Source organism: Clupea harengus, chromosome 3 (genome assembly GCF_900700415.2).
Source record: "Clupea harengus chromosome 3, Ch_v2.0.2, whole genome shotgun sequence".
In the NCBI taxonomy this organism is placed as follows: domain Eukaryota; kingdom Metazoa; phylum Chordata; class Actinopteri; order Clupeiformes; family Clupeidae; genus Clupea; species Clupea harengus.
Window position 1 is genome coordinate 28,309,112 of NC_045154.1, and position 21,271 is coordinate 28,330,382.

The following is a 21,271-nucleotide window of genomic DNA, read 5'->3' on the forward strand; positions in this document are numbered from 1 at the left end:
CCACTGCATCCACACTGCACTGCATCCACACTCCACTGCATCCACACTGCATCCATACTCCACTGCATCCACACTCCACTGCATCCATACTCCACTGCATCCATACTCCACTGCATCCATACTCCACTGCATCCACACTCCACTGCATCCACACTGCACTGCATCCACACTGCATCCACACTCCACTGCATCCACACTGCATCCACACTCCACTGCATCCACACTGCATCCATACTCCACTGCATCCACACTCCACTGCATCCATACTCCACTGCATCCATACTCCACTGCATCCATACTCCACTGCATCCACACTCCACTGCATCCACACTGCACTGCATCCACACTCCACTGCATCCACACTGCACTGCATCCACACTGCATCCATACTCCACTGCATCCACACTCCACTGCATCCACACTCCACTGCATCCATACTCCACTGCATCCACACTGCATCCACACTCCACTGCATCCATACTCCACTGCCCTGTAACATCTTACATTTGCATCTATACCCAACTATTCTATTCCTCCCAGAGGGGTTTTGTTCCTGCTGGATCTCTCTGGATACAAAGAGCAGTGACACCTGAATTTCCAACCTCTTAGTCTTATAGAATAAACTTGACCATGAGCATCAGTGCATAGAGCAGAGAATATGGCAAGCTGCAACCCTTAATTGATTGATTGATTGATTGATTGATTTAAGCCTCGGAAAACACATTGAGGAATAAGACCCTCATTTACAATGGTGCCGAGGGTACAATGAAGAGGTAATACATTAAAAATAAAATAAATAAATGACTAAATAAATAAAATAAATCAGATAATACAGGAATACAAGGGAAACGGTCATAAACAACAATTTTGAAGATTCAATAAAATACTATGGTTAAGTCAACTAACAGTTACAATCACTACACGAGAAGTCAGTTGTACATGAGATAAGATTCGAGAATTCCCTTAGTGAAATAAATGAGTACAACCTTAAAGATATTTGGACCTCATTCCAAATGTAGGGTGCCATATAACAGAAAGCTGTCTTCCCCAATTTAGTGTTAACATGAGGCAGATATAATGAAAGCCAGCTCTGGGAACAGGTATTGAGGGTATTACAATTACAGCTGATGGGAGGAGAGATATAGTGGCAGTAGCCCAATGATCATTTTGTAAATAAAGATTTTCCAATGACCATCCCTTTTTTCAGACAGGGCTGGCCAGCCAACCTTGTTATAAAGAGTACAGTGTTGTGTGCCATAGCGGTCTCCAGTGATAAAACCCGGAGCAGAATGGTATACAGCATCCAGGGATTTCAGTGTGCTTTGGGATGCATTCCCATAAATAACATCACCATAATCTAAAACTGATATTAAAAACAGACTCAATAATGCGTTTTCTGGCTAGGAAAGTGAAACAGCACCTATTTCTGTAGAGAAAGCCCAATTTTGTTCTTAGCTTCTTTACGAGTTGAATCACATGTGGTTTAAAATCAAGCTTCTCATCAACCCAAATGCCTAGGTACTTATAGCTGGTGACCCTTTCCAGAGCGGTACCATTTCTAGAGCAGAGTTTTAAAGTGTTAAAATAAGTGCTTCTAGCTTTAGTAAAAATAATCCATTTGGTTTTAGCACAATTCAGGACTAGCTTCAGGAAGCTTAACTGCTTCTCAAGCATGTGGAAGGAGAGCTGCAGTCTATTTATATTCACGCAATATATGCAATCACATCCTTAAATACAATGAAAATTGCACTTGGTGCAGTAAGACTGAAATGTCTGGCCACACACTCACGTTTTGTTGTTTTTTGTTTGTGTGTGCCGAATAAAATAGCCTTAGTTTAAGCAGCATGTTCACTACTGTCTAATGCACCACTAATCTAGCAGGGAAACAACCCCTTTCTTTCTGAGCTCATCTAAAGTATGTGATCCCACATACAATGTTGGCCTTTTCTCTTGGCAATCTCAACATCCCAAAGGTGTTTATACATGGTCAGAGTCACGAGACTGCCAACAGAAAGAATGTATACTTGTGTTTAACTGGAACCAGCCAAAATTTTTTTTGAGATCCTGAGCTTTAACGTGGATTTCACCCTCTGCTTGCCCACTTCATATAGTAGATTGCTTTTGCACTAGCACGGCATGAAAAGCTGGTCTAATACCTTGCACGCGTCATTAGGATGTAACTGTGCTAAGCTACAGCTGGGCTGTGTTTCTTTCTTCATTCTCAAAACCTAAACTCAGCATAACCCACTTTCAGCACAGCCAACGTCAACGTAGTTCATTCTGCTGCCGAAGCAAACATTCACTGCATGTTAATGAACAACATGAGTGTTGGGGAAGCTTTTTTTATAAAACCGCATTTGAAAGTCTGCTCGGCAACAACAGAACTGTCAGTGCTATGATGCAAAGGTGTTCTCGGGCGCCACTGAACAATGGTTATGACGAAAAAAGACAGACCAATAGCTATGACCAAACCATTACAAATAATGAAGAAAAAATGTAAACACAGCGCATTCTTCTTCTTCTTTTTTTTTTACCAAGGCAATCTCTAAATATTATCCGAGAGAAAATGCACAGGCGTGGTGCAGAGGAGTAGCCCCAAAACAAGGCCCATCCCTCACGTGTCTGCCACATCACCCCGACACAGGTGGGTTTATTCAGTATATGAGCCATACGGCCATACAGTATAGGGTCCAATGTTTCTTCAAGACATTTCCCTTAACTTCAAACTGCTCCTGTTCCATTTTCCTCATTCTTCTACTTTAGCTTCGATTCACTGTGTGACTAAGAATGTTTCCATGCATCGGGCTTCCCAAAACTTTGCCTAGGGTATCGTTTTGATACACACACACACATGCACACACACACACACACACACACACAAACACACACATAAACTCTATGAAGGACAGAAACTACACAAAAGTTGGCAGGCTGTGGCTTTCTGGGCGAGAGAGGGAGAGAGGGAGAGAGAAAGCGGGAAAGCGGGGAGAGGGTTCACTCTTCTGCTGCCTCTGGGTTCAAATCCTCCAGGCCAGTCAGATGACTTTGAACATGAAAGTGCTTGATGGCCGTTGCCGTTTACTAATGCAGAACATCCCCCACCTTCTACATCTCTCTCCCCAGGAATGTGGTGGGCACACACACGCACACACACACACACACACACACACACACACACACACACACACACACACACACACACACACACACACACAAACACACACGCATACAGTGTGGCGAAGGGACTCTGCTGGCCCATCTGCCACTTCGGCTGTGCGTCCATTCTGCTCCGGACCAGTTGGGGATGTCAGTTTGGCAGTGTGATGAAGTGTCTGAACTGACAGCATCGGTCACTGACTCATCCTCATACATGCAAATGTCAGGCCTGTGAGCTCTTTAACTAGTCGTGTGGTATTCTCCAACTTGCTTGATAGCAGGCCAGGCTAACAAGCACCCCCTTTCACTCTCCATCGTTCTCAAGTTACAGTGGGTAAAAATGAACCCAAGGCTGGGTAAGAGAAGCACGTATGTCACAATGGGAGCATGACATATTTCCTGCTACGGCATCCATGTGAGCGTTTACATTTATCATTGCCATGTCACCCTTCAGACCTCCCATAGTGCTATGACCCATCTACAGCGCTGTCGGTTTGCCATGGTTACAGTAATGAATGACAGAGGTCCTGATGGCTGTCAGAGGAAGGACAAGTGCACTGCAACTGCAAACAGTTGCTTTGGAACTGGGCTGTGATTGTATTTGAAGGAGCTCAACCATTTGCAAAAGCAGTTAAGGGAATATTAATTATAGTGTTGTTATGCAATCACACTCCTTAACCTTTTTTTTTTTCCAGATTTATTAGATTTTGTGAATAGAACAAAAACTCCCTCAAAATAGCACTGCACTTATACAAGAGCCCAAATCCTGTATACATTAATCAATTGTGTTTTTAGAGTCCAGTAGATGTTGATGAATATGGCTCTTGAGAGTGGACCTGCAACCCGTACCAACCCATATGCAATTAATAATGAGTGATGAACATATATACTATATGTGCTTTGCTGAATGATGCTTGATTCATGTCGTGCAATGATATAACCACTGTGTGCTCTCCTAATATGTGGTGTGAAACATGCTAAATAACTGTGTGTGGAAATTGCTTGAGTTATGCTTACACAAACCTATATCCATATATGCTTGCTGAAAAAGTGTGAAATATGAAATGTGCTTAACCAACAAGAATGTAAAGCAGAAAAATGTGTACTTTGAGAGAGTTTGCAAACTTCACTGTGCTGTACATTGTGTAATAGTGGAGGGGGCAGGAAGGGGCCTCTGGGCCTGCGAGGAAGTGACATATGGGTCAGAGATGAACATATGTTGCTAAGAAGTGTCATGAAAAAGGGAGGTGGTTTAGAACGTGTATGCATGTGAGAGGGATTTAAAAGGCGAATGCAGTTTGTGTTCGAGAGTCTTATTAGTCTTGCGAGTAGTCTTAGAGTCTTTTGAGCTTTGACAATAAATACAAGAGAAATACCAGAGTCCGCGTCTGCGTCTTTCCTATGGACTGAGCTACCCCCGAAAAACATGGCCTTCTTGCCTTAGTATCCCAGCCACGACCCCAGATCGGGAAACAAACAGGTCATCCGCAAGAAGCCGAGACCTCTTGAAGAAATATCGACTTTGGGACAGCTGGTGTGAATGGGTAAGACTGTCTGCTTTTCCATTTCAGGAAAAGAATACAATAAAGGTGACTGTGACTCCTTGTTGTATTTGGGGCTGAAACCCACTCTATAGGGAGAAGAACAGTATGACATGATGATCCGAACTAGCCTGGTTTTTAGATAAGTGTGTCGAATAGCCATAAATATTAATTGTGAGAGCATTCGAAAGCTCACGTGAAAACACTCAGTTTTTATCTATAGGCGGACACAAATGATCTTATTCTTCATGGCGCCCAACGTGACGGCTATTAATTGATTGTTAGATACCGGGGTAAATTTCTAATAATTGTAGTTAGTAGACCGAGTGCACGGACCTATCTGATTTCTGTTCCTATTGGAGGAGTCTGGCTTACCACCAGATAAGAAATTAGACGTACACCTATCCGAGAATAGAAGAGCAATTTTAATACGTGGGAAAACAAGAAGCGTGTTTAAATTGGAAAGGCACTTTCGTGGGAACCGAATTAGCTACTTGTGTTCATTAGACGGTGCGCTTCTCAAATCTGATCTGGTTCAATCATTTTTAAGGAAGGAAAGTACACCCCCTTCGGATGATGGCCAATGCGGAAAGCGATTGGGAGAATGACTTGGATAGTCAACTCCCTTCTCTGATCGATGTAGCCGGTGACTTGGTATCTGAGGGGACGAGTAGTCCCTTTGACCCTTCTACAAAAGGGAACAAGTATTTTTTGGTGATTGCTGATAATGCGGGTAATGACACGAGAATTTATCTAAGCAGGACAGCAACGGGCAAAGTCGTACAAGAGAGAATGGCTTTGTATTTTACTAACAAAAACCCAAAAACAGTGAGAATGGATAATGCGTCGCATTTTAAAAATGCTTAAGTATTAGACTTCCTGGAGGGCGTAGGCGCACTGGTGATCTTCTCTATTCCATAGAAACCAGAAAACCAATGGTGTGGCAGAGAGGGCAGTGCGTAGCACAAAGGATTACATCAGAGCAAACTCACAGAAACTCTGGGATCGTACATCCCTCTCAGATCCAAGTTATACCGGATAATAGTTAAGAGCGCGTTCGCATTGAGGCGGGGCAGTTGCAGTACGAAATGTAACTAAAGGAGAAACGGATGAAAGGTGTTATTTTGATTTGTTCATTAAAAACGTATTGAAATACTTTCGACCCAAGTAGCTTTAGTAACGGTTACTGGAAAGCCCCGGGCAGTGGCAAAACAGAGCGATTGACCCTCGTTTTTGAGCGCTGACCTAGTGCTGTTGTCAGGAAAAAGGAAAAATCATGTCATATCTGGCTCCTGTGTGTTTGTCCCGCGGACAGCTCGTGGTTTCATGTTTTTCGGTGGATAATCAAGTCCTAGTAGGCAAAGCGGTTCCTGGTTTACCAGAAGGCTCACTTTTAGTCTGGGATAAATATTTTTATTTTTGTTTTTAAGTTTTTGGCTGATTACGTTTTGTAAGCTGTTTGTTTTCACAGGACCAGAGGGGGATAAGGGAGTCGAGGCCTCTTACTGGCCCTGTGGAACCAAACGAACAGAGAAAGTCGATTAATCCCAGGCAGGAAGGATAGACGTGGTGAATAAAAAGAAAAACAAGCCATGGCCAGTCTTTCTGACTATACTGATCATGACCATCCTGGTTGTCATACTCTACTTACCGTGGGTGAGTCCTCGTAAAACTGTGTGGAGACTAGCGCCTACAGAGGTAAAGGAGTATACAGCTGGTGATGGTTCATGGATAATTCTAGAATCATATAAGTATCTGAAGGAAGTAGAGATTCCTATTATGTCGGAGTTACAAGTAGGATTGTTGGGGGCCAGGAACAGATCTCTGCTTGGTTTCAGGGCATTAAGCATTTTGAAGCCTAAATGGGACTGGAATGGCCGACCCAGAAGCGATGATAAACAGTTGTTGAGATGTGATCAGACCCCATGGACAGATTCAGACCACCCTCTATGCGAGCGGCTGAATGCTCCGAAATGGGAACAATACCAAGGTGCTAAAACATGGGACTGGATGAGTTTTATTGGATTATTTGATATAGAAAATAAAGCCAATACGAACTCTGATTGCCATGAAATCACTGGTAGCTGGTACACAGAGAGAGAAAATAAACTTACAGTAAATTTGTTATTAAAATGCTTAGAGCATAATTCACGAATCCTATTAGGAGTACTGACAAAAGTCTGCTTACAATTGAAAAAAAAATACTGGTGAAGGTTAAGAAAGATGAAAAAGAGGAAGAAAGTGTTCCGTTGGGGGTAGAACAGGAAACTGGCACGTGAGAGGGCCCCTTCGGGGTGAGATATAGTGCCGAGGGTACCGTTGCGTCACAACACGAGCATCTGCCTCTAAGTGACAGCTGACAGTTCCTGTGAGCACCTCGAACTCCTGAACGCGAACAAACGGAAAATGGCGAACAATGGTACTGCACCGAGGTCTTTGGACCAGCAAGCGGCGGGGAGAGTAGGAGAGTGGCCCAATCTGATTCCAGGCCATGCTGCAGTGGAGGGAGTCTCTGGAGGTCTCGAGCGCAATGAGGAACAGCCTAAACTTGACTCCGTTGTTATAAACAGGGGTAATAGTGAAGGCTGGAACTCAGAGAGCGGGGACACAGAGCATGTTGTGCCTGGTGATCTAGCGATGGGGTTTAGTAGTGATATGGAATTCGGTGATGAGGCCGATACCCTAAGTATCGGAGCTGGATCACCCTTTATTTATTGTGAAGAAAGAGAAGCTTGGATACAAAATGAACATGTCGAAATATTTGACGATTCCTCCTTTTCACAAGACACGCTGCCATTAGAAACAATACCAGAGGCGGCCGAAGAGGGAAGCGAACCATTAGATAATGTTGAACTGGAGGCGGGAGAGCCAGGGGTAGAAGAGGTGTTGCGTAATATGACGCCGGTGAACCAAGTGAGAGACATTGTCACCTCACCTGTCATAGAAAACGTACCAAATCTTACTTTCCCTAGTGATCCCACTCCTCTGCCACTTATTCCGAACAGTACACCTGAAGAAGACGGGCTGGTTACCACTGCCGCTGTGTCTGATTCGGCTATATTAGACGTAATTGTCGTTGAGTTAGCGAGACTCAGCCAAACGGTTGATGTTGCGCTGGGAGGCACAGCCCTCCTTAGACGACGAAATAGAAGGATAAACAGGAGAGGAAACCCGAGCAGAAATTTTACTGCTGTCATGACTGCTGTTTCTCAGGCAGAGCCACGACGTGAAACGGAGCGGGTCTACAGACCCATGGAAGAAAAAAGAAAACAGAAAAACATACTGTTGGGTGCCCCTGGGGAAACCCTTACTGTGTGTGGGGAATCTTTTCTGGTGGGGATTGGGGATGTTTCAACAAAAATAAACATGTACCCATTACTGCTGATGATGTTGTGCGAGCAGGGTGAGATGAGGAATATTGGGATGCAAGAGAAAAAGTGTCTGCTGTGAGATGGACTTTCATCCTGGAAAGAGGGGTTCTTCTTGAAAGCGACTGCGCGGAGGAATGCCTGGGTCCTGTTTGGCGTGGACTGATCGGACGTGGTGCTACGGCTTTTCGGTCCAAGAGGAGGGTGATGAATATGGCTCTTGAGAGTGGACCTGCAACCCGTACCAACCCATATGCAATTAATAATGAGTGATGAACATATATACTATATGTGCTTTGCTGAATGATGCTTGATTCATGTCGTGCAATGATATAACCACTGTGTGCTCTCTTAATATGTGGTGTGAAACATGCTAAATAACTGTGTGTGGAAATTGCTTGAGTTATGCTTACACAAACCTATATCCATATATGCTTGCTGAAAAAGTGTGAAATATGAAATGTGCTTAACCAACAAGAATGTAAAGCAGAAAAATGTGTACTTTGAGAGAGTTTGCAAACTTCACTGTGCTGTACATTGTGTAATAGTGGAGGGGGCAGGAAGGGGCCTCTGGGCCTGCGAGGAAGTGACATATGGGTCAGAGATGAACATATGTTGCTAAGAAGTGTCATGAAAAAGGGAGGTGGTTTAGAACGTGTATGCATGTGAGAGGGATTTAAAAGGCGAATGCAGTTTGTGTTCGAGAGTCTTATTAGTCTTGCGAGTAGTCTTAGAGTCTTTTAAGCTTTGACAATAAATACAAGAGAAATACCAGAGTCCGCGTCTGCGTCTTTCCTATGGACTGAGCTACCCCCGAAAAACATGCCCTTCTTGCCTTAGTATCCCAGCCACGACCCCAGATCGGGAAACAAACAGGTCATCCGCAAGAAGCCGAGACCTCTTGAAGAAATATCGACTTTGGGACGGCTGGTGTGAATGGGTAAGACTGTCTGCTTTTCCATTTCAAGAAAAGAATACAATAAAGGTGACTGTGACTCCTTGTTGTATTTGGGGCTGAAACACATTCTATAGGGAGAAGAACAGTATGACATGATGATCCGAACTAGCCTGGTTTTTAGATAAGTGTGTCGAATAGCCATAAATATTAATTGTGAGAGCATTCGAAAGCTCACGTGAAAACACTCAGTTTTTATCTATAGGCGGACACAAATGATCTTATTCTTCAATGTAAAGTAAAGTACTTTGTTTTTTGGCTTTCTGGAGGACCTTTCAGTTAGCTCACAATTTGTTTGTGATTCTTCCTGGTTCCATTGTCGTGTTAGGCAGTCCCCTACCTGTTACTCCTTCCTCAAACCCTCCATGGCCTTGTTGCCATGTTGACCATCCTGGGAAGAGGATGATTCTCACAGTTAGCATCTGACAAGAACTGTTTTGTAGGAACCGCACATTCACGTGGTGCTCCTCAGTTCCTTCTGTCCTCTTCCCACCTATGAAACATTGGGCACTGGGCAATGTCCTGTACCCAAGTTCCTGCATACACGAGGTGAACCCTGGGAGTCACAAACAGGAGTCCATATAAGGACACTCAAATACAAGAATCTTTTGACTAGGGTGATGTTTGTGATCTTTGTTGTGTGGATCTTTGTGTTGTTCTACAACTTTCAAGGTTTGAAAAGTTTGGAGGATTCGAGATATCAAAACAACCTGCTGTCATATTTTCAGCATGACTGTTTAGAGAAAGGACTGTCAGGACATGGACATTCTTTCAATTCAATCCAATCACACATTGTGTTCATGTCACTGTCATTGAGATTATCAGATCTTTTTTATTGTTTTTGTGTAATCGAGTGTCTTGGCATTTTTCACCATTCCTAACATATTCCTTAGACACATCTTACATTCTTTGACCTCATACCTTATAGCACAGATATAGGTTGTTAAATAAGTTATACTTTTATGCTCAAGTTATAATTGTATACTGCTTCTTGTACTACTACTCAAAAACAGTATTAACTACTTAGCACTTTTCAAGTATGCTGAAATGGTGTGGCCTAATACTATTTAGTTTACAAACAGTGTATTCAATTGCACTAGGATACTGGCATGGCATAATATTTAGTAGTCCATACCAGAGTAAGGACAACAAATTATCATTATCACTTAACAAGGATATGAAATACCCCAGTTTCCTCTCAAATTACCCAGTGCCTAATCTTTTCAATAGATTGAATAAACAAATAAAATAAAATAGCCAAGTGTTACCTTTTTCTTTGAGCTATTTGTTTTGTGTAGAGTTGTGGTAAGGTTTATGCAAGTCAAATGTGGCAGCCCACCAAATCTGAATTAGAAATCCATTTGTCTCACCAGCCAGCCTAGCTGCAGCTTTGACCCTCACGGTATGGAAGACTCCAAAGCATTTCAGTCAGATGTTCTAGAGTGCACACAACTGCTAATCCTTTCACCTATTCTATTGTGAGAGACCATTCTATATCCTCTAGAAGAACAGACATAGTTATTCAGTTACACCCACAGACTCTCCATGTGTCGCTCCGTGAGTGTTTCTCCCACAGTTAGACTGTCCCTCTATGCCAAAAAACTCAAAGCAGTATGGAGTTCTACTGTTGATGGCTCAAATGAGACAAGAAATGAACCATGACCAATCAGTAACAAAGCCATACTTATCAGACCAGAGACTCTCAAGCAGTGTTCAACAGGGCAACACATTATGTGAATGCAATTAAGAATTATACATATGAAAATATCAGGATAAGGGAAACTCAATTAAGAATTATACATGTGAAAATATCAGGACAAGTGAAACTCAATTTGATCTTTAAGCTTTAGAAACAGACATTCTATTCATTCTAACTAATAATCTAACTATAGCCAATCTGTACTGTAGCATTACTTAAAAAATGTGTGCAAAGATAGCTTCACCTGCCCGTCACATTATGCAATCTGGCACAAAGACCCTGCCCCTCCATGTTCCTCTAGAGGATATAGAGTGGTCTTGACTCCTCCTCCGAGATGATGTCATAATGACACACAATAGCATGTCCGCCTTATTGTCTGCCACTGCGGTAACCGAGGAGGGGAAACTCAGACCACCTTTCTGTCCCTGTGAGGGAGGCTGCAAAGACATACCTTCAGGTTTGGACAGCAGGTCGGCTGGGCCTTGGAGGACGAGGAACCGCTCTCGGGCACCCACCTCCCCTTGGCTGCTTCCATCCCGCACAGAGAGATGCTGCTTTCCTAGGACACTATTTCCCTGGTGAAATGCCTTGGCATGGATTCAAACCTAGGAAACACATACCAAGACATGAACAGGACTGGGGTGAAGGCTTTTTCTCTCGCAGGGGTTAAATGCATGCATGGAGGAAGAAAGGCCTATTGTGTCCTGAAAAAGGCTGTGCGGAAAGCATCTTCTAGTGTTTGTTCTCTCACCCAAGAGTGGATTGCAGAAAAATTCTCAATGGCCTAAAACTATCAATACTACTGTTGTTTTACAAAGATGCGGGGTGACTGTGGTGACAGCTGTTGCAACGGAAAGCATTCTAGAAGCATTCCAAGCAGGTCATGAATTGTTAATTCCAACAACTGACATGGCAGCTAGACTGTGGATATTTTAACACCTGAAGGGACATCACATCTGCATTTGAACTCACTATTGGGGACCACTGTGCAGCTGGACCCAAAACTCCATGATGATAGCCATATTGTAAGACTGTATACCCTTATAGGCAGTAAGTGCATACACATCAAAATTGGAAAACTACAAGGATCTAAGAAACAAATAAACGGAAGTAGCAAATCAATATTTTATATTTCTGAGGATAAGTAGGAAAAAGTAGGTTAAGTAACAAACAAACAAGAAACAAGACAATGTCACAGTGATGTTTCTCACCTATCTGCTGACAATCACATTGGGCCTCATTCTCGAACATTTTCTGAAGTTTCTTCTTAAATGTTTCTTACGGGCTTCGGAAAAACAACGTAAGAAAAAGACCTCCACCAAATTCATGAATGCTTGGACAGTGTTCTGAGCTGTGCTCCCCCGGAAGAGTTTTCTTATATTGAAAGCGCGTTCTCGTGCACCTGGATTTGCATACATACACGCCCCGCCAGCTACTTATAAGGGCACGCAACCGTAGTGACGTGTGCTGTCGGAATCTACCGAGTCCACGCGAAAGCAACTCATAAGCGAGTCATGTCAAAGCGGAAAGCGAGCACAAGTAAACGCAGATCTAACCGGTGTAGAGGTGTAGGTACTGTTGCAGGATAGATGTGTCCATTATATTCCACTATGGCTATTTTAACGCGATTGAGTTTAGTGCTTATTTATTTATTCACTTACATTTGCAGTGTTCGTGTAGCTACATTTACATTTAGTCATTTAGCAGACGCCTTTGTCCAAAGCGACGTACAAGGGAGAGAACAGTCAAGCTACGAGCAATGGAGACCTAGTGTAACAATAAATACTACTTTACATAAGAAATAGAAAAACGAAATAGAAAATAAAAAAGAAGTGCAGGAATGTTACTTCTGTAAGTGCAAGTTAAGCACTAGTCGAAGTGCCAGTTAGGAAGGGAGGTGCTCTCTGAAGAGTTGGGTCTTCAAAGGCTTCTTAAAGGTAGAGAGGGACGCCCCTGCTCTGGTAGTGCTAGGCAGTTCGTTCCACCAACGTGAAACTACAAATGAAAATAGTCTGGATTGCCGTACTTGCACAGACGGCAGTGCCAAACGACGCTCACTAGACGAGCGCAGCATTCTGGTGTAGTCCTTTTATTTATTTAATGACATCAGTAGATCATCGTAGAATCATGACTATACATGTGAAACGTAATTGTTAATGATACAAATATTGTCGTATTTATTATCATTATAATTATTTTAATCCGAGGATGTCTGTAGAGTTGACGCAATCACCAACAATTTCTCCCACGGGGCCATCTTGTGGTTTTTTAAGGAATCGCATTTGAGAAAACTCTGGCCGAGTTACGACTGCTATTTCGAATTCGGAAAGTCTTCTGAAGTTCAGAACAAATCCCAGATGAGAAAACTTTCATGAATGCCAAATGTTTTCCTAAATCCACTTCAGAAGAAATTCCTTCTTGAATTCTTCTTAACTGCGTTCGAGAATGAGGCCCATTGATTTGATTTGGCGAATGTACATTTCACCATTTCATTTGGTAGGCTACACTGAGGCAGGAAGGTATGTTCACTGAAATATAAGTAGCACTGATGTCTTACAAAATTGAGTGAAACAAAACTACAAAGTCTCCTTTAATGATGAATTAGCACTCACATCATTTGATGAATCAGCCCTGTGCCTTAATTTGCAGAAATTGTGTGGCACTAAAGACAATTCAGATGGAGGTGACAAAATACAAACTCCTCTTTTAAGAGACGTCCTTACAGATAACTAAAACGCTTTTTACAAATCATAAATCTTGCACAAAACTTCAGGGACACAAATGGTCAGATTAGCACACATTCAACATTAATTTTAAACTATAGATGCATTTCCGCAAAAAAATGCGAAGTGTGACTGCTCAAGAGCAGCAGAGGATTGCTAACCCTTGCTCTGCAAATTACATATTATCCAGCTCTAACGCTGATTATTATATTTTAGTGCTGTCAGTTTAACGCGTTATTAACGGCGTTAACGTAAACCCATTTTAACGCCGTTCAACGCTGTTTTTTTAGATTAACATTCTTTTTGGCCTCGCAAACTGTGTAGTAGGCTAACGTTACGGTTTGAGTGAATGGTGAGCGCGATGACATAACTATGACATAAATGCGATTAATCGCGATTAAATATTTTAATCGTTTGACAGCACTATTATATTTATATAATCTGGAATACAAGAGCATACAGCACACAGTACGCTTTATGTTTAATAAAAGAGTATTCAAAGTGAGTTGACAGTCAAGGCAAGGCAAACATTTTATCATCTGTCCATTTAATAAATTCAAGGTCTAAAGTGTTAAGACAAAATTCTACCCATCCCCCATGCTTTAAATGTGAAGAATGTCACTGCTTCTTAAGATTACTTTAAAATCTTCAAATTCAATGTCCCTGAGTCTGCTGGTACAATGAATGTTAATGAAAGTATGAACAAATAGTCTCTCTGTTGAAAAATCGGAAACATTTTATTGGATGTAGCTGATCTATCCATGAATACAATAAATACATACACCTGGCAACTAAAGAAACCCAGGGAGTCTTTGGGAGTCTGATGGTTTATGTGACCCCAATAATCTTCCTTTGACTTTATTTGACAGCAGATGTGACACTGATTCGACAAATGGGAAACCGTACAAGTTTGTAATTATGTGCTAAAAATGTGTAAATAGTTTCAGCCAACTGATGCAAAATGTAGCAGTAGGCCTACAGTAAGTCTAAACTACCTGCTGGTGACTTTGCTGATGTAGCCGGTCACTGTGTACTGATGTGGACTGGAAATGCTGCAAAAGGTGGAAATACTGATATTAACTACTTACTAACCCAGAGTGAGGTCATGCCGGGAAATATCAAGCTGAGGCTTTAACGTATCGACCGAGCGATAGCGAGGTTGATACGCCAAAGCCGAAGTTTGATATTTTGATTGTTTATTATATGGCTTTTTTTCGCTCCTTTCATTTTGTAAATGAAAAAAAAGGTAATTGTAAATAGAAAACATGTCGTTTTGTTCAGCTCTCAAGTCTTCTCACGACACAATGTGTTTCAGGTGCTGTGTAGCAACCAATTACTTGCTAACTTCAAGTTACAATGATCAATAGAAAACGGACATCACGGCTCAGCTAAAATGGCTTTAATTTACAGTAAAGTAACAACACAAGTGATTCAAACTATAGTTTCTAGTCTTCATCATCACTTTCAATAACAAATCTTCGCTTCTTCTGAACTTCCTCATGGCTTTTGATGTTTTCATTTTTGTCTGGTTAGTAAAACTCAGACTGATCGCTTTCGCTTTCGTCAGAGGGCAATACGGATCCGTATTCACCGGTGAGGAGGGCAATACGCGGCTGGCATGACTACGCATTAGCCAATCAGAACGCTCGTACTGTCGTTGCCATATAATAATACAGTTTATTGAATGGCTATTAGAACATTTTGTTATTGACACTATTGGTACCTCACTTAAGACTGGCATCTTATCACAAAAGCTGTTGTATAGGGCTGCCTGGCCTGTTGCTGACCTGTTTTTGTTTCGTGCATTGATTAGGATGAGTTATTCAGACTTTCGCCTTGCATTGTGCTTGGGATACATGAAGAATTTATTTTCTACACTCAGTCTCACAGTAATATTAGGCTAACTAGGCCTACTTGCGAAACGTTTTTTGATTCTACCACCATAACGTTTTCTGACTGACATTCAACAAGGTTGTATACCCCTCAACTTGTTTGATTTTCCCAGTGCAAATTGTTTGATGTAATGCAGGCTAGTTTGGGGGAACACCCAAATGCCTCGTCACACATCAGGCCACTTCCGCATCTCCCAGGGTCAGACTGTTAACGCCGAGCTCTACTGTAATGTTCTGAGACATGCTGTCATTTGAGTGCTCCATCATGACAATGCACACGCTGACAGCGAATGGAAAACAACTGTTGCTCCTCAACACCCCTACTCACAAAGATTTAAGTTCCCTGCGACTTTTTCGTTTTCCCCAAGATGAAGTTCAAACTGAAGGGTCGTCGCTTTGACACAGTGGAGGAGATCCAAAGTGCATCACAGATGGTGCTGGATACACTTAAAGAGCGGGTCTTCCAGGGAGCGTCCCAAGCATGACAGGAGCACTGGGAGTAGCGTATCACTGCACAAGATGATTATGTGAAGGAGATGGTGGCCCAATTTAAATTAGGTACGTTTTATTTTTTTTATAGGCAAAGTCTTAGAACTTTTGGATCCCAGCTCGTACAATCTAGTCTAGGCCTACGTGAGATGGGCTAAAATCGATCTCAATAAAAATACTGTCATGGAATCTAAGTGTAGCTCAAAATCACATAGGCTACCCTGATTAACAATATAACAGTCAGTTGGAAGGAATGTGGTAGGGCATTTTAAAACAGGTCTGACAAGCTACAATGATCGATTTCAACACCTTTAATTGTTTGGCACAACAGTTGTGCTTTCTCTCCTTATGCATATGCATTGATGGTTGTGAAACAACAATGTATGAAACCTGCAGGCAAGACCACATGTCTGTTTTGCAGTATTTTTTTGCAGTAAGCACCAGTTTTGCTAATTTGTGCCTTTTTACATCTTGCCATCTCTTGTTCACTTCATCCACTTCCCTTTGTGCAGCTGCTACAACATTAATTTTGTTTGTTATACCACCCAAACAGCTACAGTATTTCTTGAGTCGGTGTAGAATTAAGGCCCTGTAATATCTCTTGTGTGTATAATGTTTGATGACACCCCATTGGCATGGATATCTATTTCCTGATCACTAGACTTTTGTTGCCGTTTCTGTTGGTTGGCGGTTCCATTATGCCATTCAATTGTGCTTCCATTTGTGATTGGTTTCTGCTGTGAGTGCCACAAATTACAGTTACAGGGCAGTGATAGGGGTTGATTACGCGATCAGCCGCAGATTAAGTACATTCAACGCACTTTCTGCAAGCTGGCCAAGTCACTTTTTTGCGCTGCGCTCTCCAAGGCATGTAAGAAAAAACGAATATGGTAAAATGACCTGTAACACTTGTAATGCTCAAATGCAGTGTCACCGTTAGAGTTTTTGGGACCCAATGAGGCACCAAAATTAAGTGATGCTTTTGTCCAGCGTGTCCAGATCAAGTTGCTAATCCACCTGACCTAGTGTGTGACCTAGTGTGTAAAAGGCTATATATGTGGACACAAACTAAGCGTTAGTGCCTTGTCATAGGTTGTTACGCCTAAATTAGCTAGAGTTAGCTGTTGATTAACACTGCTAGGCCCACTAGCTATGCTATCCAGTTAACAAGTGGTTCGATATCAGACATCAACGTACATTGTCACTTTGAAGTTACACAAGCAAAGCACAAGCGATAATGTAGGCTGATGCAGGAGCACGTGAGTATCCATGAATCAGTTGAAATGTTAGGTGCAGTGTAAGCTGTAAACACTAAATTACCTTGTCACTGAATTAACACAAGTAATTAATCCGAAAATGACCGGGAATGAACAATAATATGTTTAGATGGCTCTGTTTATTAGAACTTTATTACACTACCAACACGACAAGGGTGCTCAGCCATATTGGATGTTCTTGAGGAGGTTCTTGAATTGTAGCCAAGGTTTTCAAAGTTGTCCCAAGTGTTTCCCCATTCGTTTCAATGAGGAAAAAATTTACGAAAAACAAGACAAATAAAATAACGACTGGGGGTATTGACAGGTATAAGACCACTTCATGGGATCAGGACATACGTGTCAGACTTGGAGCAGTGTCGACATCTCAAACCCGCTAATTTAATAAATAAAATGAATAAGTGAAATAATAAAATGAAGACTTAAGAACAACAGTGCTGTGCTAATAAAACGTAATACTTAGTACTGTACTAATAAAACTTAAGAACAATATGTGACTGCTTTCGCAATCACATAATAGAATAAAAGAAGATGCCTAGAGTAATCACATTAATAACGACAAAACAAGAGCATCGTGCATGCCTGGCTAGTAGGTTAGATGACTAATAATATTCACTAGTCTAACCTACTTTTCGAAATCTATCAGAAGAAACGTATTGCAGACACATCGTTAGGGCGATGTATGGCACTTGAGAGACAGAAGACAGCAGCTGTAGCCTACTTAGAATCCTGGCCAGTGCACTTTGCTTAATTAGCTGGTGCATATTAAAGCCACTCCGTGGCCATAAACTCAGCACGAATCCGTACTACAGCTCTTCAACAGATTTTCATTAAAAAGGCTATTTTCGCTGTTACAAATTTACACCGGCACATTTATGCTGCCTTCACGTTTAAATCTATTTCTGGGTTAATGCAGGGTCTATTTTGGGGACTCGGCTTGGCAACATTGAATGACAAGATTCATTAAGCAAATAAAACAGGTTATCGTGAAATGAGCAAAAACTGTTCAATGTTAACACCGAATTGTCGTAGGCTATAGGATAGGTTTTTTTTATTTCAGTGATTCTTAGCACCTGTTTAATAGAGGTTGTCCAGACTTCAGTAAACATCATGTGTTCTCTTCAGATGAATTGATTTATTATACCCTACCACACAAACACCCTCCTTAAACATACCCTATTACAAAATGAGCACACATTAAATGAACGTAAACAGACTAGGTTTGAAATTAGTACAAGTGTAATAGTAATTCTCACACGCATCAAAACAAGACTAAACCCTCCAAGACCAATGCACTTTTTGATAAATCCGGTCGGAACTTACCTAGTTCAGATGAGCGCTTCAGTCAGCTCCTTCAAAGCTCCGAGCTCTGATTCATCTGTAAATGGTACCGATCAGTGAGCTACAGCGCATGCTGTGGATGTCTGGTGTGTTTCATTCAAACTTTGCATTAAAGATGAGGGTATGTATTCAGCGTCTTGAAAGTAGGCTGTCACGGTAGTCCTGTACAATTCTTACACGTATCTTCAGTGATCAATTCACCAAGGTTTCAACTGGTTAGTGCGTTCGTTGACGTCAATTTGTGTGGTTGCACAGCAGCAGCAGCAACCGCAAGAGGCAGTTAGAGGTCTTGGTTAGTTTGTGGCACTTGCTCTAACACGTGACAGTGCTTTAGAGGTAAATGCAGTTTTGCCAGGTAAGTAATCCAGCAAAGAAGTTGCGTACTTGCAAAATAAAAACCAACAGTGCCATATCTGATAACACATGATAGCCGTCAGTCAAGAGATGACTGGCACAGGCAACCAAGCACAGAACTGAGTGCGTGCTCAGCGGAGATACTCATTGCTGCAGCACAGACCTCCTCATAACATTGCTCATAGACTAAGTCTGTTTCTCTGCAGTTTTCACCTGGGAAGCAAGTCGTGGAGCTTCTAAACACCTCTCTGGTTGTATTTTAGAATAATGGGCAAATTATTTTTCTCGAAGAATAGGGAAATATATTTCAAGAGATTATTATACACATTTTAGGCTACAGTTGTTTCTTTCTTTGTGTTAGCCTTACTACTGTTAACACGGAAATCGTTAAGCATGTAACCTGGTGGAGACAGTGAAGCTCACTCCATGGGGTAAGACCTTTCTTTGAGCTTCCCCATGGTCCTCTATCTGTTGCTATGGAGATTTCAAGTCAGTGTGATATGCAAATCATTTTTCACATGTTATACTTACAGTATGTTCCTTGACAGGTGTAAATTGTCAACTGTCAGCAATGTAGGCACCAAAATGTACAAAATTACTGGTCATCACTGTCAAATCTCAAACATTGACAGCCCCTACCTACACACACTCATATCTGTTTTGTTCATATCAGATCATATCACGGTCTCTCTCTCTGGTGCTGTTCACACAGTTAGCTATTGTTCTTCCATGTGGGTGGTTAAGGACAGATAAATGAGAATGGCCCTCCCTGCCTGTGCAAGAGGGGAGACAAAGTGAATTAGTCTCTACCGAGCAATCAGGGCAGGAGAGCTGGTGGACGCAGCGCACTACAATAACAAACACAGGGGCATTCAATTGCCTGTGTGTGTCTGTGTGCGTGCATGTCTCTGTGAGTGTGTATGTCTTGATACAATTCCATGTGGACTATGTCTTCAACATGCTCAATTTCTTCCTGGTCACTCACCATTTGTTAGCTGACTGTTTTTTTTGTTCACATTGTTTCCTTGAATAGTATTTCATTATTTGCATGAAGAATCCATCGAGACTTTGGTCATGTTCAATCCTATTATTTGGAATTAGGACGTGGTAATGAGACGGCATAGCTCTCTGGATTAGTCACACTCCTTACATGTCCTTGGTTGGTGGTCTGTTTAGGTCAGAGGATGACCTCTAATGAATTCAACAAGGTTTGCGATTTAATTTTTTTTATGTAATCCCTCTCTTCGACCTGCCCCCAGACTCCCCTTTTAAAACAATCAGAGGGCACGTGCCCTTCCCCTCCTGTGTTTCTTCACAGCTAAAGAAGGGAAGATGGAGTGTGTTATGTTTAGTGTCATTTGACACGCTGATCTGGAGTCATTCTTCTAAATGTGAATAATGAGTAAAGTGAGTTTCTCACAGTACCTTGGGCGTGGGTAGTGTGACGTGCATGTGCCTTTGAAGTACGCAAAATCTTCACAAATATGAAGAGACAGTGTGAACGGAACGCAGTGTGTGCACTGCACTGAGCCATGTCCATTTATGAATGGTTCTTGATGAAGATGAATGAAAGTGTGCGTCACTCCCACGGACCAATCTGTGGACACCTCAAGAGCTGGTATTTCCTTTTTTACCTAAACTACTAAAGCGCCTCACAGAATCACTCTCACAGAATCACTCTTACAGAATCACTCTCACAGAATCACTCTCACGGACCAATCTGTGGACATCTCAAGAGCTGGTATTTCCTTTTTACCTAAACTACTAAAGCGCCTCACAGAATCACTCATCATTCATCTGGTTGTGCTGCTCATCATGGAGGGAAAGAAAGACTCAATCAGACCAAGTACCACAGAAAGTATATTGTGTAATTCCATGTATTCACATTACAACATCCACACAATTTAGATTGTGAACAGTTCTAATGATTTCCATACATATTTACTGTATAATACATTTTACCAAGAGGCACTTCCAGTAATTCTGGCAATATATGAACTACAGTATAGTGTCTAAATTACAAAACAGTAAAAATAAATAATGTATATCGAAAAGACTTTTTTGTTATTTTCATTTTCCCCCGACTGTACAGTAAATATATATATTGTACAAAATGGAGCATTAACCAGCAAAGAAAAGAATCATTTTCACCTACCAAAATGTTGTGATTTACATATCCCCCCTCTTAGAAGTATTGCTACATATCGTAAGTGCAATATACTGGTGAGAGGAACATAATCATTTTGTGAAGTGCCAGCTATATATAGATTAAAAAATACAAGTCTCATTATCTGACAGTATTGTAAAGCTTGTTTGGTTTCTCTCAGGAATTTTAGTGAACATTCCAATGATCATGGCAAGGCATCAAACAGCACAGCTGTCTAACCCATTGGGAGATGGATGATCCAATACATCGAGGAGATAAAAGGCTGAATTAAGTTGGTCAAAAGAACAAAAACAAAAGGAAATACATTGGTGG

The 21,271-nt window shown here is 41.7% G+C and overlaps 1 protein-coding gene across 1 annotated transcript in view; it reads right to left on the minus strand.

Annotated features, from left to right (window-relative positions):
• Nucleotides 1-18,880, minus strand: part of LOC105910430 (solute carrier organic anion transporter family member 1C1-like) — a 34,571-nt gene extending 15,691 nt beyond the window's left edge. The window contains exons 1-2 of the mRNA XM_031565264.2: nt 18,421-18,880; nt 11,171-11,324 (exon numbers count right to left, since the gene is read on the minus strand). Coding sequence (XP_031421124.1) covers nt 11,171-11,254 — 84 coding nt within the window. The 5' untranslated portion in view covers nt 11,255-11,324; nt 18,421-18,880. The remainder of the gene's footprint in view (nt 1-11,170; nt 11,325-18,420) is intronic.
• Nucleotides 18,881-21,271: the final 2,391 nt, after the last annotated feature.